Source organism: Sander vitreus, chromosome 20 (assembly GCF_031162955.1).
Source record: "Sander vitreus isolate 19-12246 chromosome 20, sanVit1, whole genome shotgun sequence".
NCBI lineage: Eukaryota > Metazoa > Chordata > Actinopteri > Perciformes > Percidae > Sander > Sander vitreus.
In genome coordinates, this window is record NC_135874.1 from 13,803,418 (window position 1) to 13,823,825 (window position 20,408).

Consider the following 20,408-nt stretch of genomic DNA (forward strand, 5'->3'; position numbering starts at 1 on the left):
GGGGTGAAAGGTATGCCAACTGAATAAGCTTAGTCAGTCAATATGGGTGTATCAATGGCTCTCATCAACATCCACGTTAGTGAAGGGCCTCCTGAACATACACAGCACAAAGTTGTTTGGAGACAAATAAAACAAATGGTGAAGTTTAAGTTCTAATAAGATAAAACGGAATTGGTGGACCAAACCCAAGTGTAAAAGTGAGCCACATTGGACTCAAACAGGATGTCCCTCACTTATGTCAGATGTAGGCTGTTGTTGCTTCATAAGGTGATATCTCAAGGCTTGTTACTGCAAATTCGTATTGTCTTTTCTGTCCACAAGTGGTCAAAATTATTTATTGCAACTTTAATACAATGATAAGGTTCTTGCACTGCAAAACACAACCCCATGTTCCAGCACATAGCCTACTACAAAAGTCATGTCTTCAAAATGATGCAGATCATGACGTACTGATGGAAGTCCAGTGATCCAGTGGAGACAGAAGGACTCAGGGCCAAATTTCCCCAAAAACCTGTTAAATAATAATAATAATAATAATAATAATAATAATAATAATAATAATAATAATATAAAAAATGTTAGCTTATTGGTCATTTTCTAATACTGTAAAGTGTTATTTTAAAGTAGGATAACCTAATGCAATTACACAACGTTACTCAAATGAATAATATAGATGTGGTTACCTTGGAAACACTTAAGTTTTGGAATCAAACACCTAGCTAAATCAATGTTTGCTGCATACAAAAGGAAGAAACCAGTAAACAACTCAGGCGGTGGATAGGTTTCTTGATGCTAATTGGTTTCCATATCAGATGCTATCTCCAGTTACGTCTCCGGAGGCTCAACACGCCTTTCTGTGACACATTTACGTTTGTTTATTTGCTTGTTTTAAACTGCCTCTGTTGGCTAGCTAGCTAAAGTATGCCGGGCACAGCAAGGAGAGGTGAACTGCCGCCGACCAGAACAATAATTGTCTACAAGAACGGAGACGCTTTCTTTTCTGGAAGAAAAATAGTTGTGAATCCGCGGTATTTGTCAACCTTTGACAATTTTTTGACCTTTTTGACCAGAGGGATTGAGGCTCCGTTTGGCGCCGTGAGAAGGCTGTACACTCCCAGAGAGGGCCACAAAGTTCAGCATTTGGACGACTTGAAGCATGGGAGTGTATATGTTGCAGCCGGAAATGAGCAGTTCAAAAAGCTGGAGTAGGTACCATGCTGTAAGGTGTGTATCGGTGTGTGTAGCTGTAGCTATAGCTATATGTGTTGGTTATTCTGTAGCAGGAAGGTCACAGAACAGTATGTCACTGTAACCAAGGACGAGCTCCATCCTCGGCCCTGAGAATGTGCATTACTTTCGGCCATGTTCTGTTAAGTTTGCATATTTTGTTGGCTGGGCATTTGACTGGGTTGGTAGGCTATTCCATAGTCCGTAAACTATGTATCATATCATATCTAAGTGCTTTAGGGTTAGACTAGCTAACGTTAGCCTACATTTACACAAACAAATCTTAAATAAAGACTACATTGTAGTTTACCGTTTACTGTTGCGGTTTTATTTGCTGTCTTGACCAGTACAGTTTAGCTAGTTGGCATAAAGTTCAGAGCAGCTGTAAAACTTTTGATTGGCATTGTCAGGTCTAGAGATGTCCTTCATCTGTCTTTATCGGTTTCACATGTAACGTTAGCACCTGTAGCCTGGGTTTGAGTCATTTACGTTATTTATTATTTAATGCCTTCCAGCTACTGTGAGATAACAACACAGAAGCCACAGAAAAAGAAAAAAAAACAGGTAAGTCCACTTTTAGTGTCTATCTTTGATCAGTTATACTGAAAGTGATTAAGCTAAGTCTAACCTTTATTGTCAGGGTATATATGTTGTGTGACCATACTACGATATAGAGCTTTCTGATGGAGCCTAAACTCTGACAACTTACAGTGGTCTGAATGATAATTGGAACCAAACCAGTCCTGAGTCAGACACTTTGGAAAGCCTCATTCCTTATTCATCACTGGGCCATATTTATTTTCTGAACCCTAATTTTGACATTTTCAGATCCAACCTGTTGTTCACAGCAGAATAGTAGTTTCTGCTCGCTGGAAGAGAACTACTGACGAGTCTTGCACTATAAAGTGAGTATTGATTTTAAGCTGGATACAAAGTTATCCTGAATGTAAAAAGGAGAATGTTCTTTGCTGTGTTATGCAGTAAAGAAATATTTTCCCCCATTGTTTCCTTTTCAGCAATTAGCCTAAATGTTTATTTCTTTGTGTCTTCTTTTTTTGTTGTGTTTCATAGTGTCTTTACCAACGGAGATGCCTTGGTTGCTCCAGCTCGAATACGGATCCCAAAGTATACTCTTAGAAGCTGGGAAAATGTTTTAGCCATGGTGACAGAGAAAGTGTGTCTTCGCACTGGTGCTGTGTTCAGGTGATGTCCAACATCAGTGCGTCATGAGCCCTTACAGTTTTATTTAGTCATGTACTATTGAGGGCAAGCAACGGTGCAACCTGTTGTTTTTCTGTATTAAGAAAATAGGACCCGACTCTAAAGAATACATATTTTTATGTTTTTGAACTTGCTGTTAACAGTTCAGTCATAATACTGAATCCTGCCTGTCTGTAGAATATCAGCTTCTCTAATAAACAGTAGATTGTGGAAATCTGATTACTGGAGGCTTTCCAATCAGTTTTAAATCTGTAAGTATTTAGCAGAGCGGAATGATTTTTCTAATTAATTAGTGATTGGGACCATGTCTGGTTGTGATGTGCTCACATGCGTTTATCCAAAACAGCTTGTGAGGCAAACACTGCTTTGATGGATTTTTAAACATTAAGTTTAACCACTCAAACAATATTTGAGACCTCTATGTCTCTTTTAGTATCCAAAACACAGATATTTATAACCATAGTTAAAAACAATCACAAAACAATGCTCCAATTTGTGGTATTTCTTTGAGTTCCCAGGCTTTGCACATTAGATGGACGTCCTGTCTGCGGCCCCACTGAACTGGAGAACAATCAGTACTATGTCGCAGTTGGTGCTGAAAAGTTTAAAGCTCTCCCATATGATCACTACGACCCCTGCAGGGATTTATTCAAGGAAACCAACGTGATCAAACAGTATGACACCTATGATTTTTGGTCAATGAAATAAGTTTTTATCTACATATTTTAAAGAAACACTGTATCCCTACTTTGATGTGAAAAGGAAGGAGAAAAAAATGTTTGTCAATTTTGGTTTCCCTTTTTCCCTCTGCAGCCAAGACATCCTGCCTGCTATTAGAAAGACAAGACATGCAAAGGATGTGGTGAGTACTATTGCTTCAGAGTTGGGTGTAGTTTGCCATCTGGTTGTTCATTTTCTCGCAACATGCTCAATTGTTATATTCCCCCCCCTTAAATTTCCTCTTGTTTATAGCTGTAACACCTTTGTAGTATCACAGTTGAAAAGCGTATCTTTGCACACACAGCATTTCAATTAACATTTCCCATGTGTGAGACTTGTTGTGGGGGTGCAATTCGTTATGAAACAGCACTATCATCAATCACTGTCGGCAAGAGGCATTGAGTTACCTTTGCTTTCCACTTTGATGGGTAATCCCCACAGAGAGAGGCTGGCCCACTTGATCAAGTGCAGTGAGCCTCATAGACAGATCATATGCACCAGGGGGACTTTACTGCAAAAATCTCTTATTCAAACCAGAACCAGGACAATTTGTATTGTGATTAAGTAGACAGTGAAGTGCTTTGAATCCATATGAGGATTGCTCTGCTGTGGGCCCGAGATGAACACCAAATCACATGGTGAAGATGAGAACATGCCCACTCAGCAAGTTGAGGTGGATATGGGGGGCCCCCCTATGAGATTTGTGTCTGACATCTGATTTTTCTAACCATGAAAGATGACAGTGATGTAGCAGATGCCGATTTTTTTCAGATGGAGAAAGATGCCCCATGCCTTATCTCTAGCTGTATCTGTGGTTGTCTACCATTATATTCAGAAATACGATGAATATTTATCTGTAATATATTAGAATATGTGAAGAATATTGTAAGATTTCTTCATCCTATTCAAATCTATCCAATCATAAAACAATATATGGAAACCACTGTTATCAAACTTTGTTGAACTGAGGTTCAGTCCTTAGGTAGGAAAATCTGAATTAACACTGCTAAGACCATAGCCTTTGCCATTTCACACAGCACCATGAGGTGGAGACAGAGACAGAGCTATGGCTGTGTTTTGCATCCACCAGCTCATTGTAGTATTAGTTATTCAATGGACATGATGCTGCCGCATTTTACTCCCTTTGCCTTCATGTCTGAACCTCATGAATTTGTAAACATGATTTGACCAGTTAATAAGGACCTTTCGGAGGGGAAAGATACATGTGACAAAAATGTCCCACTCTGTCCTGATCTGTTGGCTGTTTAGCCTACTGATTACACATACATTTATAGGGTCATGTCCGTCATTAATTTCAGTTTGACCTCACAAAACAACAGCAGTCTGGTTTGAAATGCCTGTAAAAAGCTCCTTTTAAACCTGCCCACTGAGGCTGTGTAAAATGTAACCTTGCTCTTGAAACCTCGCTGTATGGGAACGGTGTCTGTCCTGTCCTGTCTGCATCGGTGGCGGAGCATTTCTGCACCGCTGAATGGGACATCTGGTCTGGAGCAACCACTGAAGTCTAAACTGACGGCTCTGCAGAGTGTGATATTGAAACTCTCCAGCACACCATGTTCCCATCGGGAGCAAGCACATATGCTGAGTTAGGTGTTCACAGACATGATGAGGTAGAAACTTTTGAGGTAGACGTCGCATAAAGAGAAGATTAATTGGGGGAAGAGGAATGCAAATAGAAAAAGAGAATAATGACGTGCATCAAAGCAAAGTACTTTCATATTACTGGGATAATAATGAACAGTGCAATTGTGCTTCACGTGTTCTTCACACGAAGCATCCTGTGAAAACGTCCCAGAAAGGCTGACTTAACCTTTTTAATAGCTGAACTCCCTGACAGCAGCGATGACTTGCTGCTGCTCTCCATCTCTCCGCTGTTTCTGGGTGATGTCATTGGTGAGGGGAAGTAGCAATGCCCCATGGAAAAACTATACCCCCTCACTGCTGCCAGCGTGTCTGCTCGCTAAGGACTCGGCCCTGGGAGTGGCTCCTTCTGATACCACAGCCAGTATGGCTGGAGGCTGGTCGGTCCAATTGGTTGGGACCCCCGTTTTCCCCTGGCTATCATATCACAGTGTCCTCCTGTTGACTCGTGTTCTCTGCTGCTTGAGAGGACCACAGATTATTTTCTGCTCGGTCCCCCTGAGCCCCCTTCACACTAACTCTAGCACTCTCTCTCTATTGGTCTCTCTCTCTCTTGGGCCTCCTGATACACACAGTTGTCTGCTCCCACAGGACATGGTACTGTAGATATGTAATGCAGAAGGAGAGGCGAGATGACCTCAGCTTTTCCACTGCCGTGTTTCCAGTTGTGCTGCCACTTGTACTGTACTCTCCTGGCTCTGCGGCGCCCCTCGTCCTCTGCTTTCCCCTCCCCGAGTGAGACAGTCTTGATTTCACTTTGTTGATTTAAATAAGATCTATTTGCATCCCACCACCAGGCTGTAAACATGGAAAACAAGCTGTTCAATGTTTGATTGCCCAGATGTATTTTGATTTTGAACTTTATGGTGAAGTTGTTTCTCATCACTCACAGACGAATTGAGGTTGCGAAACTGAATTAACAGCTTACCGCTGCGACAGTGCCACTGCTCTTCTGTCTTTGATCTCATGCGGTTATGTGGCCACTGCAGCGATAGAGGATGAACTCTCTTTCAACTCTCCGCTGAATATACAGTACCAGGCTAACTGTTCTTTTTTTGTTTTATTTTTCTCCCTCGGCACACCAACAGCTGTAGAAATTCAAAAGAATATCAACAGACTTTGCCTCTACATTAAAGAAAGCAAACAAGTGAAGAAACAACGCTGCTATAATACCCCAGAGGCCATGTTAGTGAGCTTGCAAACACCATTGCCAGAAGTGTATTCTGGTGGAAGCCTGAGATCACTACACTATCCCCCAAGCCAGCCCAGGGATCTAGCCAGGCAACTGCAGTAAAGAGCACTGTAGCTGAAAAGAAACATTAAGTCTGCTCTATCCTGCACTCTGTGTCTCTGTAAGGGAGACATACCTCACCTAGCTACCTACAGAGGGGATGAGGAGCCTGTGAGGAGAAAATTGCCTTTTGTGGAAGCATTAATTCAGATGTGTACCCTGCTGTCTGAACATCACTCTGAACTCTCCCCAATGCTCTCTCTCTCTTTTTCTCTCTCTCTTACTCTCTCGCTCCTTCACTCTCCCACCATGCAACTAAGTCCCAAGCTTCTTTTTTTCCCCTCCCCTCTCCATCAATAACCTTCTGCTGTCTACTGCTGAAGAATAAGTTATTCCCTACAACTCCCTCCCTTTCCCTTTAAGCTTGTTTGGATTTTCATTGTTTGATCTGGCTTGATAAATAAGACAAATGCAGTTAGAAATTCATGGCTGCCCCATTTCATCAATAAATGATTAGTTTACCACACTCCCTAGTGATTGATAGGTTGTGCACGGGATGTATTGGAACCAGATGAATTCAATACAGTAGGAGTCACAGGGGAGCTACAAAGCATATCAGCTCATGAAAAATTGAGGTCAATGGAAAATGTAAAAAAGCATTAAAGAGAGGAGAAACAAGTTTTGCCGCGATGTGTTTTGTCCTTTTTTTTCTTTCTTTCTTCCTCTTTACAAAACAACAGCAAAAAGTCGATGATGAATCACAAAGAAATGTGAGGAAATCCGCTTTAATCTCTGCCCCTGTTTTCTCCTCTCTTTTGTCTCTTCATGTAGTTTGCTCACACAGGCTTTAGAGAGGACCTTGAGCACACAGCCAGGGGGCAGATGAAGAAACAAGCCACACCGGAGAGAACCAAACAACAGAGGCAGGTGTCCAGAAACCCAGTTCTCTTCTCGACAGGGGGTAAGCAGAGCAACTGTATCGAAATATCTCTCTCTCTCCAGCCCCTCTGTTCTCATAGTGTTTTTTTCCCCTCCAACACCTCCTTGAATGAAGAATACTTTTGGCTTCTGAAGACAACTGTATGTGTATATGCATGTGTTTGGCTACAGTATGTGTGTGCATGTGCAAGGGTACATGTGTATGGCTACATTTGAGCACACGTGTGTGTGTGTGTGTGTTTGTGTGTGTGTACGTAAGGAGATATTTGTTCTGTGTGTTGGGAATGTAAAAAACGACAACTAACATTTGGCAGGTGAACAAGCTTTCTTTGGATTCTCAACCTGTTCTTTTAAGTCCAAACAGAACCCAGCACCCTGCTCTTTGAAAGAAACACTAGTCTTTTCTGTGAATAGAACAGAACAAGACTTCAAACACCGTCAAAGAGGCTTAAATCATAGATTAATTCAATCAGGCCATTTTGTTGAATATGTATCCAGAAAGCCTTGTTAACTATGTGGGGGAAAAAATAAAATGCTCTAATTTTTTCCTGATGGTATCAAAATGGTAATAATAATAAAAATTAATCACAAATAACGCTGACTAAAGATCATAAAAGTGACAAAATGCTCCTTTTGGATTGATGGGTTTGAACATTGCGCTGTTTAAAAGTGATACTGTTTGCTTCCTCTATCCAATTATTCAGTAGTTGTTGTTGTTTTCATGGGTGTTTGTTTTACCATCTGTGCACAGTAATGCAGTGACTCAACTTGAAAGACTAACCCTGTACCGTACCACAGATAACATGGCATGATATGGTAGAATAGATGGGGCTAATTGTCACAATTTGAAACCTGCCGTCCTTTTATATGTTGCAACTATGATTGCTGACATTATTAAATGGAAGTGACTATTTGACTTTCTCCTGTTGTGCTCATGATGATGCTGTTGTTTGTAGCGAGGCACAAGTAGTGCAGTTCCCTTTCCACATTTTGAACACTTGAGCACAGCCATAGTAATGGTTTCCTCCTACAACACAATACTAAGGCCCAAGAGTCTTCTTTAAATCACGTCTTAGAACCATTTCATACAGGCAATAGCTCTGAGTAGCGTTTCCAAACATCATGTGGTACAGGATCAGAGCTTTTGGCACCAGATTTCTACCATCATTTTGCCCTTTCCTAACTGGAGTGTTCCTAGAAAGAAATACAAAAGTGAAATGCCTGACTGAAAAACACAACAAAGTATATAATAAATAATTGCCTCCTTGAGCTATTAACCACCTACTGTATATTTTTCTATACAATGTTCCTGTCCTTGTCACTGATGAATCTACCATGCTTTATTTATTATTTAAATGAAATTACTTAAGGCTATTGAAGTAGATTCAAGCTCAATTGTGTGTTTTAATTATTTACAGCCCACCCTGTCCAACAGCCACAGACAAAAAGGAGTTTGTTTACAAGGAACAACAGTGTGAAGTTGCCATATACACTCCTGAACAAAATCTTAAGACCGGGGGAAACATTGCAAGTTTTCCACATTTCGCGCTAGTGGATCATAACTGGGTTGTAAGTACTGCTTCAAAATGCCAAAAGAAGAAACGGGAGCAAGAGACAAAAAACAGAGAGTAGGCAATTTATTGAAAACTGCATTTAAACTTAAACAGGCGGTTCATCCGCTGATCAAAAGTTTAAGACCATAGCCCAAAAATAAACCCACAACAGAACTAAAAGTGTCAAAAAAGGACTCGGTAGTGAGTAGCCCCACCATTCTTGTTGATCACTTCAAACGCTCGTTTTGGCATGCTTGATGCAACTGTTCCAGGAGGCTGCTGGGAACGTTGCTCCATGTGGTGAAGATGGCTTCACGAAGGGCGTCCACAGTCTGGAACTGACGTCCGTTTTTGTAAACTTCCCTTGCCGTCCATCCCCAAATGTTCTCAATGGGATTAAGATCAGGGGAACACGCAGGATGGTCCAAAAGAGCAACGCTATTCTCCTGGAAGAAGTCCTTCGTCAGGCGGGTGGTGTGAATTGCAGCGTTGTCCTGTTGAAAGACCCAGTCATTACCGCACAGACAGGGGGCCCTCAGTCAAGAGGGATGCCCGCTGCAACATGTCCACATAGCCAGTCGCCGTTTGACGCCCCTGGACAACCTAAAGCTCCATTTTCCCATTGAAGGAAAAAGCACCCCAAATCATGATGGAGCTTCCTCCACTGTGCTGCGTAGAAGACGGTGGGATCTCCTTCTCATGCCAGTAACGTTAAAAGCCATCAGGACCGTCCAGGTAAAAAATGTTCTCGTCGGAGAATAAAACTTTCTCCCACCTTTCAATGTCCCATGTTTGGTGCTCTCTTGCAAATTCCCAACGGACAAGTTTGTGGCGTGGGAGGAGACGTGACCTTTGAAGACGTTTTTTTGTTCTTGAAGCCCTTCTCTCGCAGATGACGTCTTTATGGTTATTGGGCTACAGTCAGCACCAGTAAGGGCCTTAATTTGGGTCGAGGATCGACCTGTGTCTTCACGGACAACCCGTCGGATCCTGCGGCTCAGTGCAGGTGAAATTTTTTTGGGTCTACCACTTGACTTTTTTGTCCCATAACTCTCAGGATCTTTTAAGAAATGTAAAATTACTGTCTTACTGCGTCCAACCTTGGCAGCGATGGCGCGTTGCGAGAGGCCTTGTTTGTGCAGCTCAACAATCCTGCCACGTTCAAAGAGAGAAAGCCTTTTTGCCTTTGCCATCAGGAGATCACGACAGTGTGACTGCCTGAAGAACAATGACACGAAAGCCATATTTTTGTGCCAATTTTACCTTTTTATGCCTATGGTCTTAAACTTTTGATCAGCTGATGAAAGTTTAAATGCAGTTTTCAATAAATTGCCTACTCTATTTTTTGTCTCTTGCTCCTGTTTCTTCTTTTGGCATTTTGAAGCAGTACTTACAACCCGGTTATGATCCACTAGCACGAAATGTGGAAAACTTGCAATGTTTCCCCCGGTCTTAAGATTTTGTTCAAGAGTGTACGTAAGCTATTCCCCACATGCATGAAGAGCAACCTGTCACTGTCGGGAACTAACTCTGGACTGAAAGTTCACACTGGCTGGCCATATTTGTGGCAGGGCAGCTGAGGCTTTCTGTGGCCCTTTTTCATTTGTGGGACCACTCTAAATAAATAATTGGCCTGACAGCAACATTGTTCTCTTGTGAAGTTGAGCAGGAGAGGCAAAAGGAGAGGGCAGTGAGAGATGGAGGGGTATAGAGAGGGAGAGAATGAGTGTGCAGAAGAAAGAGACGGTGACTGCCAGCCGATGAGGTAATTGTGATTAATCACTTTTCTCAGAGGGCAGTGTGTTCAATGCACAAAACAAAAGAAGTGAGACGGCAGGAGCAGCGGAGGTGCAGGAAGACCGCCAAGTGAAAGTGGACTTGCCTATCGATCAGGTAAAGCACTGCAACCTGAAGAGGTCTTTAGCATACAATCTTGGAACATCTTAGCCTTATTTATCTGACAGGAAGTAAGAACTAATTCCAGTCTAAACATACTATCAACATTACCATAAATAAACAAAGGCCACCTGGCCATGTGCAGAGTCCATTTAAAACCAAAAAATATTTGCTACTAATTGTACTCATCAAAATTATAGAACTTGTTGTCAATGAAGACAAGCAGAAGTACAGGCTTAGTACATCACAACCGGTTTAGTTGGGTTAGATGGAAAAGTCTGCCGCTATAGCATCCTCTCCCCATTTTCCTCCCTTTAATGTACCTCTGTGTATTTTTCAGTTTAAAAAAGAATTAAGAATACACTTCTAGTACAGCATAACATTTTCTGCTCAGAATAAGACTCATGGGCGCTCAGTAGAACAAATTGCGTAAATATATAAATATTTAGCTAAATCAATACAGCAGTGCAGTGTAAGCCAAGGGGGGTCTTGTTTTCTCCCTCCCTGCAGGTTGAGGCCAAGATAGTTGATGAGGAGTATGAGAATGGGAGTTGTTCTGCGAGTCCCTGCAAGGCCTCCCTCCATGATTCAGACAACTTGCGTTTGCAGAGGTCTTTGTCTGCAGGTTCCAGGAAGGATGTAAGTACCCTTATGAGTTTTATGTAGTTACTATTTCACGTTTAGTTTTTACTTCATTATTGTCCAATTTTTCTTTTTCATTTGCTCTTGGATTCGCTCACATAAAAATTGTTTAACCAGCAATTATGCTGATCACCATGTCCATAACTGCGAGAGCGCCACGTAGACCTAGTCTCGCATTGCCAGACCTTCCTCCACAGCGCTGCGGAGGAGGGTCTGGCTAGTCCACACAACATTCCGGGATGGGAGAGAAACGTGCTCTGGTTTATTGGCATTTCTTTAAACCAATCGCAATCATCTTGGGGACACAATGACGGTGCCTTTGCAAAATAGCCCCTGAAGGAACTTGTTTTTGGTGGAACATGTATATGTTCAAAGGTTGTTTTTTTTTAGTTGTGCAACAGAAAACTTAGATTGGACAGATAGTCTAGCTAGCTGTCTGGATTTACCCTGCAGAGATCTGAGGAGCAGTTAACCATAGTCCTCATGAATCGGAGTTTAGAATGCCAACACAAAGAAAGAGGAAGGAGACGGACATCTCACCCAAAATGATAGACATCCGGCAGAATTTCCAGCGGCACCTGAACAATCCCGAAAATGAAATGTCGTCCATATAGACTACGTAGACCTACTTGCAGCAGCTACACTTTTGTCTAATTTGTGTGTAATCTATTTCTCTGTTTCCATGGTTCTCTCTGTATATCGTGAGATGTGCATTTACCAGCGCAGCCTTTCTTCAAGGCAAGGAAGCACATGCACAGGTCACAGTACTGGTACTGGGGGCACTGGTTTAAACACTTTATGTAGTATTATAGAGTGTATAGAGCTTAGCTATAGCCACAGACCCTGTATGTGGTTGTATTTGATGTCTGCCCTCTACTCTGGTGATTGTGTGCGTTCAGTGATGAAGTAGGGCTGAGCTGTTTATACAGATGTTTTTGCATGGATCTGTTGTTTCTAGAAATTACAGTCATTTAAATGTACTTATTTTGCTCTAATAATCCTCAAGGGACAGCAATATGAAGCAATGTAACTGTGATGAATGCATACAATAGTTGGGTGATATTACTATTCCAAGCAATTTCATTCGGCTTTGAAATGAGAAGGTATTGAGTCTTATTTAAGCAATCAATAACCTTGAACATTTTGTTTTAATGAAAACTATAATTTCAAGCAGTGGCAATTACACCATAGGGGAATGTTTTGGTGTGGTGATGTTTTTGCTGCCGTTGCACTTTTGCAATAAAGATATTCTTATCGGGGTAATTATTGACTTCTGGGGGCCAGTTATGACCCTGGCTAAAGACCTCATCAATAGTTTAATTCATTACTTATCCCTTTAAGTCATACAGGAATGTTGCTGATTCAGATTGGCTATGGATTGCAGGGAAAGACCATTAGATAAATAAGAAAATAATAATAATCCCTGGTACAGACTCAGCTACTTTTGCAATATTCATTTCACCAAGCAGTTTTTGATTTGTCCGCTAACAAAGACTGACATAAGGATATGGTAGGATTTTTGTTGCAAGCTCTCCAATTGAAAGCATATGCCAGAACACATCTTAAGCATTCAATTCAATTAACACTAGAATTGTCCAAATTGTGTCACGCAAGTTAAAGGAAGTCATCTAACCATAAACTATGGAAGGTTATATATCTATCAATCAATCAATCCATCAATTTTTATCTGTCACATGAAATCGTACGAGGTACAATTCCAGTGAAATGTATACCCATCAGCTTCTTCAACTTGTGCATGATTCATCATAGAGAACAGAAAACAGTCACCCAGTTGAATGACACCGGCACTCCAGGATGCACCCAAGTCTCCGCGAACGGACACCACAGCTTCCAACACCCCGCTGGCAACCGACGCAGGCAGAGAGGCCACCCAGCTCCCCGCCGATGCCTGCACACTGGCTAGCAGGATGCACAACAGAAAAGTCGCAGTCAGTGTTCAATTGTTGAAAATGTCTTTAGTAGGAGCAACCCTTTGAGATGCACCATCTCGTTTTCGAGGGGGTCCTTTACAATAATTGAATATACAGTACAATCATAATTGGACACAACAGTTAACAAAACAGAAACGGACAAGCAAAAAAAAAAAAAAAAGTTATCAAGTTTGTGACAAAGCAAGAATGAAACTGGATACTACTCATAATATTAGAAGAGGTGTTAAGTTGTTGTGGAGGATTAAGGACAGATACAGTTGGTACTGTAATAGGAAAACGGCATTTTTAAAGGATGGGAGAGATAGAATGGACTGAATATTTACAGGTAGATTATTCAAATCTGAGGGGGGATTATTCCAATCTTTAAACCTAAAGGCTTTCTTAGCTGTTGAGAAACGTACAGCAGGAACAGAAAAAAGTTGTGTAATTGTCTCAGAGTGGTAGAGTAGAGGAAAGGGTACCATAAGCTGTTTAAGATAGCTAGGGTAATTGCAATGTATACATTTGTAAATAAACAGCAACCAATGCTGATGTCTTCTTATTGAGGGTGATGGAAGAGCATGTTTTTCATACATAATACAATGAGTAGTAAAAGGGCATCCAGAACAAATCTACAGATTCTGTGTAAGCAACATTGAGAGGAGCAGATTAGTGCTAGGTGCAACCTGATACTCTAACATCAGCATAGTCCACATAATTGGTAAAGATAAGTTGTTGCACAAGTTTCTTTCTAACAGTAAGAAAAAACATGTTCTGAGTCATTGAAAACCTGGCACCAAAAATTGATTCTTTTTAAAATATAATCAATATGATACGTAAATGAGCTCAGAGTCTAGCCAAAGTCCGAGGTATTTGGTGTGTTTTGCAGTGAACTACCATCAGAACATGTAATTACACGTGTGATCTTTTAATTTGGATTTGATGGTCTGTGGAGTTCCAAAAATCATAATGTGAGATTTGGTTTTGTTAAGTAATAATTTATTTCTTATGAGCCAATATTGTAGGCTATCAAAGTCAGACTGCAGAGCTGATTCAATTTGTAATAAATTAGTTTTGGAAGTGTATAATACTGTATCATCTGCATAAAGCTGAACACAACATTCAGAATCCCCCCACGCTTGCCTCTGTGCCCCCTCTGATGTAGAGATGGAGATGGTCTTGTTTGTCTGTATAGTCGGGATGGTAGCCATAGGTCGTAGCTGATAGCAATCTTCACCTTTTCCTCTGTTAAAGGTGCAGTAGGTAAGACATATAAAACTAACTTTCTGTCATATTTGCTGAAACTGACCCTATGTTCCAGTAGAACTACAGGAAGCCGGTAATAAAAAAATAAAAAAAATCTGGCTGCTCTGGCACCACCTACAGCCTGTAGTGCAATTTGCAAAAATCCACAGCTCTCTGGGGTGTCTGTGTGTCAATCACTCTCATGCACACGCAAGGGATAATTAATATTCTCCCTTTTGGAGGGAGGGGCTTAGGAGACCGTTTTGGGCTTTAGCAGAAAGGGGGGAGGGACTGAGAAGTTGTTGATGTTCACATTTTTTGGCTACAGCACCTTTTACTCTGTTTACATTTGAAAACGTTGACCGGCCAGGCTAGCAGAGGCAGATAGAGACTTGATTTGATTTCCTGATGAGCGACTCATAGTCATGTGTGGCAGTAGAGATGGTCTTACTAGCTTGAGCTCATCTTCTCCACCTTTTTCTTAATGTATATTTTGATGTTTACATTTGAAAACTTGGACCAGCAGCAGTCGGCCGGAGACTGGCAAATTGATTTCCCGATCCTGACGAGGGACTCCTAGCCACATGCCATCACTGTCCAATGTCAACCACATAAAGCCCATCTAATATTTGTGAAATAGACAATTCAGCTGTTTTGAGAGGTCGGTTCCTTCTAGAACAACAGTAGACATCATAAAGGAAAGCTACTTTTTTTTTTATTAGAACGCCTTCTACTTTACCTTTTTGTTTTATGTTCAGTCATGTGTTCCAGTATTCCAAAATTCTAGTATATTCGTAAAAGTTGTCCTCAGACCAGAAATAATGATGCTGCAGGTGAAACTCACCGAACTTACAGTCTAAACATCACTGATGCATGCTCTACTCTTTTCTCTTTGAGGCCAAACAGACTGCTGCTGTCTCATTGTCGGCAACCTCATCATTTAGAGGGTTGTGAATAATAATGAGGGATAACTGCACTGCTATGACTCATACTTTGAGCTGAGTTCGGACAGATTTCCTTCCACTCCAGTGCTCATATGTGCTCGCGAAATGCCCCGTGTACTCCGTATATGTGCATGTATATAGTAGATATTGATGACCAAATTCAATTACATGATTACATTTTCAGCCCAAGCTTTAAATGATTTATTGCATTGAATTTAAATAGTGAATACATTTACAGACAGTACACCGGGGAGGCAGTTGTGTGCGTGGGATATTGACCTGTGTGGTCCAGGCCAAATAAAGAATAACGAGATTCAGCATCTCTGCCAAGTGGAGATGTCCGCTGGGAGTGAAGGCAGGCTATCTCAGTGGAAGAGAGCGAAGGATGGCGGGCTGGAGCCCGATGCACATTTATCAAAGCTTTTCTTATAATCACTTCACTGACTTTTGTTAGGCTTTCTGAAGGTTGTGTTTTCCTTTAGAGTGCACTCTGTTAAGGAGTTGATTGATTTCATGAGGGGGGACTCTGTCTATGTTGTAGATGTCATACACTTTGAGGAAATGTGGACAAGGGTAGATTTGTACTCACTGGTGCGGTATTGTGTTTACTACCATTTGTTTTGATATAGCAATATTGGCTGATTTATCAACCAGTGAGCTAAGCATTTTTTCTTAATTAATATTGTTAGAAATGCCAATAGGACTAGGGATGTTTGATCAATTGTCTTCCTCTTCTTAACAATTTTGTGATAAAAAAAAATCGAATCATTATTGAGCGCTGCATTGATCCATTCCTTTCCTTTTCCAATGTAAGTCCATTTCATTTGTCTTTCAGCTGTTTTTCCGTGCTCCTATTCCCCAAAGCTTAGGTTAGCCATTTCAAAGGCCTTATTCTCTCCATACAAGGTCAACTATAATCAACTCTAGACAATGTCACTGCCTTGCATTTCCAGAGAGCTAGGCAGAGGAAGACGACTCCTCTGGGCTTTTAAGGACCTACTGCATTATACCATTCAATTACTGTTCATTAGACAGTGTACAGCCATTAATCAGACTGAGATGTTCTGCTTAGTCCTCAGCGGGGACAATAAACTGGGGAAATTTATTCTGGTTTCCTGTCTGGGCCACTGTTTAGTGGTAAGGAGAGAGATGACACTGGAATGCACTGAAGTCTTCAGTAGAGAGACATCCTAAACTGAGCTGCTACTCCACTTTCTGTATCGGTTTTCAAGTGAAGTTCTCTGCTCCATGCAGCCTTGTCTTTGAATTTTAAGAAACATAGGCTCTGTCAGAGATTTACTGCATATGTGGGCGAGTATTACGAATCTGATATATCACTGAAAGGGGAGAAAGCTGACAGATTTACCGATTAGAGCTGCATATGCATTGAATATGACTAGATGATGATATGAGAAACTGATTTATGTTTTCCAGGAGGCTAAAGAGAGGGAGGCGTCTTCCAGGCTTCGCAGAATACGGTCACGGGTCTCCCGGTTTTTCAAGGGTAGGTTCATCAAAGCATAAAGCCTGGTAGTAGCTCAGTGGCGGCAGCGGCCGCGCTCCCTGCGTTCCCCTCCGCAGCACCTAATGCACCCATAAAGAGACCACTAATACACTGTGCATTACCAGTTCCTCCCTCACATTGCATGTCACTGGATCCGCAACCACCTCTCAACATCTGGGAGAGGTTTACGCCATGCTTTATGGAGACCATCTGGTTGAGTGGGTTTTTTCGCCTCCCCAATCTCAGATGACTTATTCTAGTATTAAATGCACCTGCACATCAATGTGTGCCATGCTGAGAGCCTGGGATTATTCACTACTCTTATATTTCCCATGTTGTTTGTAATTTGGAACCACTCAGACAGAATGAGAGGGATATGTACCTTGTTACTATGAAAATCCATGTTTTCCCCCCTCTATGACTTATTATTCTAAGTAGAATTGCATGGTCTGACTTTTATTTGATTGATCTAGAGAAGAACACATCTGACAAAACACAATAAGTGCTTTACACATTTGATTATGGGGGGGAGAAAACAGTGTTTAAAGAAATAATGTGAACTTGAGATTCTCCTTTGTTGGGCGTCTATGCCTTTCAGCTGGTTCAGGCAATTTCACTGTAATTGCCTACAAAACATAGGCTGTGGTAGTGAGGCATCCTCAGTTGTTCCATGTGAAAATTCCAAAGGTGACTAAATGGGAACAGGATGTGTCTCCCTGCGCGTGGTTATCACTGTCTGCCTTTCAATCTGAGGTTCATCTTGTCAGTGCTGCACCAGGAAAATCACAGCATCCGGCACTAACAGCAGGCTCCCTACCTCGCTCACGTGTCATCCATGCCATCCTAAAAGCACACAAATACAGGCACACACGCGCAGAGTTACCTAACAGACAGCACTTTACAGCAAGTGTTTTTCCTTATACTCGTGTGTATGATTATTACGTATACACATGTATTCTCTTTCAATTATCCTCATATTGCTAGCACTAGAGGTTGTGATGCATCCGTATACCGTACAATCTAGTACTGGATTGGATTTCCCTGCAGAATATCAATGGACACTGCAGGGGGCATTTCAAATAAATCACAACCCATTATTGCTTGCAGACTCCAGACCCACATACTCGTTTTTCTGTCCCTATGACATTATATTGTTGTTGCTGTTATGAATGGTTCTGCATCATTCATGCCGCACATTCCCTAACTGTCAAAGTGGATCTGCAGATGACACAGATGCAAGGCTTAATAAGAGACCCACGAGCCATAGTGGAGAGAAGTGGGATGTGAAAGGAAATGCAAGTGATCTCTAACAGAATCAAGACTGCCCGCCACCTGCTTTGCATCAAAATGTCAATATCTGGGCCAGTTTTTATCCTTGAGAGGAATTTGTCAGCCCAGTGAAAATAGGAGGCATTTTTCTAAAAGCAAATCCACCATCAAAGCACTTCCCCTGCCTCCTTCATATGTACTCTACCAGGGGTATTCCAGCTTGACTTCCACGTATAAAAGTGAGAGATACTACTGGGTTCAGTTTGGCTGAGATTCTCCTTCAAAAGTTATTGGCACCATGTACAATGGCCTTGTAATTTACGAGAACTGTTAGGGCCTCTGACAGAAGTTGTAAAGCATCTTGACTGATTGGGTAGATATGAGATGTGTGTAGTCATGGCATATTGTCGCCTATATGTGCGCAAGACATGCAGAGAGTTGCATGGCTTGCTCTGTCACAGATAAATTACTCCACACAGTCAAATTAAGTTGTTGTAAATCACCTTGCGGACCCGGGACTAGTCCTGAGTGACGACCTTTACGCCTATTTGACTTTAAGTCTTATTTATGTTAATCACATCTGTATTATACCGACAGTAAAATTGTGTCATATCCTAAAAGGTCATTGCACCATATGACGGGGACAGAAAAACAGACTGGTTTTGTGTGGTACTAAGTGTAAGAAGTCTTGAGAGGCTGGTTTGACTCCTGAATTTTTATATATACACAATTTTTTTTTTTTTATTCTTTATTTTGCAGAAAAAATGAAACCTGAACATTCATTGCTCTGATCCACATGACATTCATTCAAAAGGTATGTACTATACAAATAATGCAACACAGAGCGTAGTAGAGCTCCACATAGAGCACAGCAGTGTTCATATTAACCATATACAGCATATTCCTTGTCATTAGTATAACAACTTGTGAGCATTACAGATGATTGGTGTGGATATTAAAGTGCTTGTGAAATCCCTCCACAAAGAGCTTTATGATATTTGCGACTCAAGTAATCTATATGGATGTTAGTCCACTACAATACATTTTATGATACAGAATACATATTTATCCTCTGATTCACCCATCCTTGTAGAGCAAATGCTATCCTTGTGGATGTCTTTGCTGAGGGAGAATGAGAGCCTTTAAGTGCAGTAAATGTATGCTTTTCTTCTCATTCATCATATTCCGTATGCCATGAAAGGCCTTCAAAAGACAGCAGCTCCCACCCGCAATAAGTTTCTTCTTTTTTTTACATTTACATTGTGAAAAATAATAACTTCTCAAAGACCATGTGTGGAAAATCAGCCATTGTGAAGTGAGAGAGGCGTCTGTGTGTGATCTCCGCTGCACTTGGCACGACAGGCTCTGTGAAGTGCACCACTGCCCGGTTCGACATTAGCTTTGATTGCCAGTTTGTTCTGTGCGTAGCCCGTAGCTTTCAACTGCATCTCAAGATGAAAGCCAACCTTGTCCACAGTGTGTCCACTGTGGACTGCTGCTGCTTATTTGCTACAGGCACCATCAAGGGCTTCAGTGCTATTTTCTTTCTATAGTACTTCACCATGCTGGGATGAGCATTATGTATAATTTATCAATACATCCCGAGACAGCGCCCTGTCTCGACTCCATTTTAATTTAATGCCTTTTCTTTCTTTTCTGCATCTTGTATTGACTGTGGTCAATGTATGATACTACTAAGGTATGTCTTTGTTGTGTCCAGCAGATAAACTTTGATATTGGTGGTTCCCATGGTGAGAGCATCATCACTCAGTGCTTATATCTCTCTCCTTCTCCCCCTTGCTCCCTCTCTCTCCTTCTCTTTCCTCTATGAGCCAGAGCCACAGAATACAGTGTCAGACTGCTAAGGACCAGACATCCTCGTTCTCTTCTGTCTCCAGAAGCCAGCTGCTCATGTATAAGATGAAACAGTGTTAAACCAAATAAAAATGTCTTTCCTCTTGACAGCCCCACTGTGAATATATGGCCTCTTATTTCAGTGAATATATTGCATAATTATGTATGGTTATGAATATTGTATGGAGCCTCACACTGAGTGCATGGTTAGATGCCTAATTGCGAAGTTTAATTATTAAGAAGCAAAGGTCCTGAGCGGGATTTGTGAGAAGCACTTTTGATAAATTATTTTTTGCAGTTTTCTGATGAATTATTTTAGGGGCTTGTGTCTAATCAGCAGGCATAGTGAACGGTGTAACTGCTCTTGAGAGAGACTTATCTTCCCATAGAGAGGAATTACTATGCTGATTAAATCCACTGAAATCAACTAATAACTTAATGATGTTGGAGTGGATCAAAAGAATGAATCATCGCCTCTCATAGTGGTGGCTATGAAGAACACAAGGGCACAGTGATGGGTACAATGAGGGCTATTGCTGTTGACCTTGGGGCACATCTTTAATATATCTG

The 20,408-nt window shown here is 41.4% G+C and overlaps 1 protein-coding gene across 1 annotated transcript; it reads left to right on the top strand.

Annotated features, from left to right (window-relative positions):
• Nucleotides 1-921: 921 nt before the first annotated feature.
• dcdc2c (doublecortin domain containing 2C) lies at nucleotides 922-19,915 on the top strand. The gene is made up of 12 exons (XM_078277819.1): nucleotides 922-1,205; nucleotides 1,743-1,791; nucleotides 2,056-2,132; nucleotides 2,299-2,430; nucleotides 2,967-3,143; nucleotides 3,262-3,310; nucleotides 6,893-7,022; nucleotides 10,346-10,446; nucleotides 10,960-11,088; nucleotides 16,646-16,715; nucleotides 18,744-18,798; nucleotides 19,817-19,915. The coding sequence occupies exons 1-11, from the start codon at nucleotides 922-924 to the stop codon at nucleotides 18,773-18,775; spliced, it is 1,230 nt and encodes a 409-aa protein (XP_078133945.1). The 3' UTR covers nucleotides 18,776-18,798; nucleotides 19,817-19,915.
• Nucleotides 19,916-20,408: the final 493 nt, after the last annotated feature.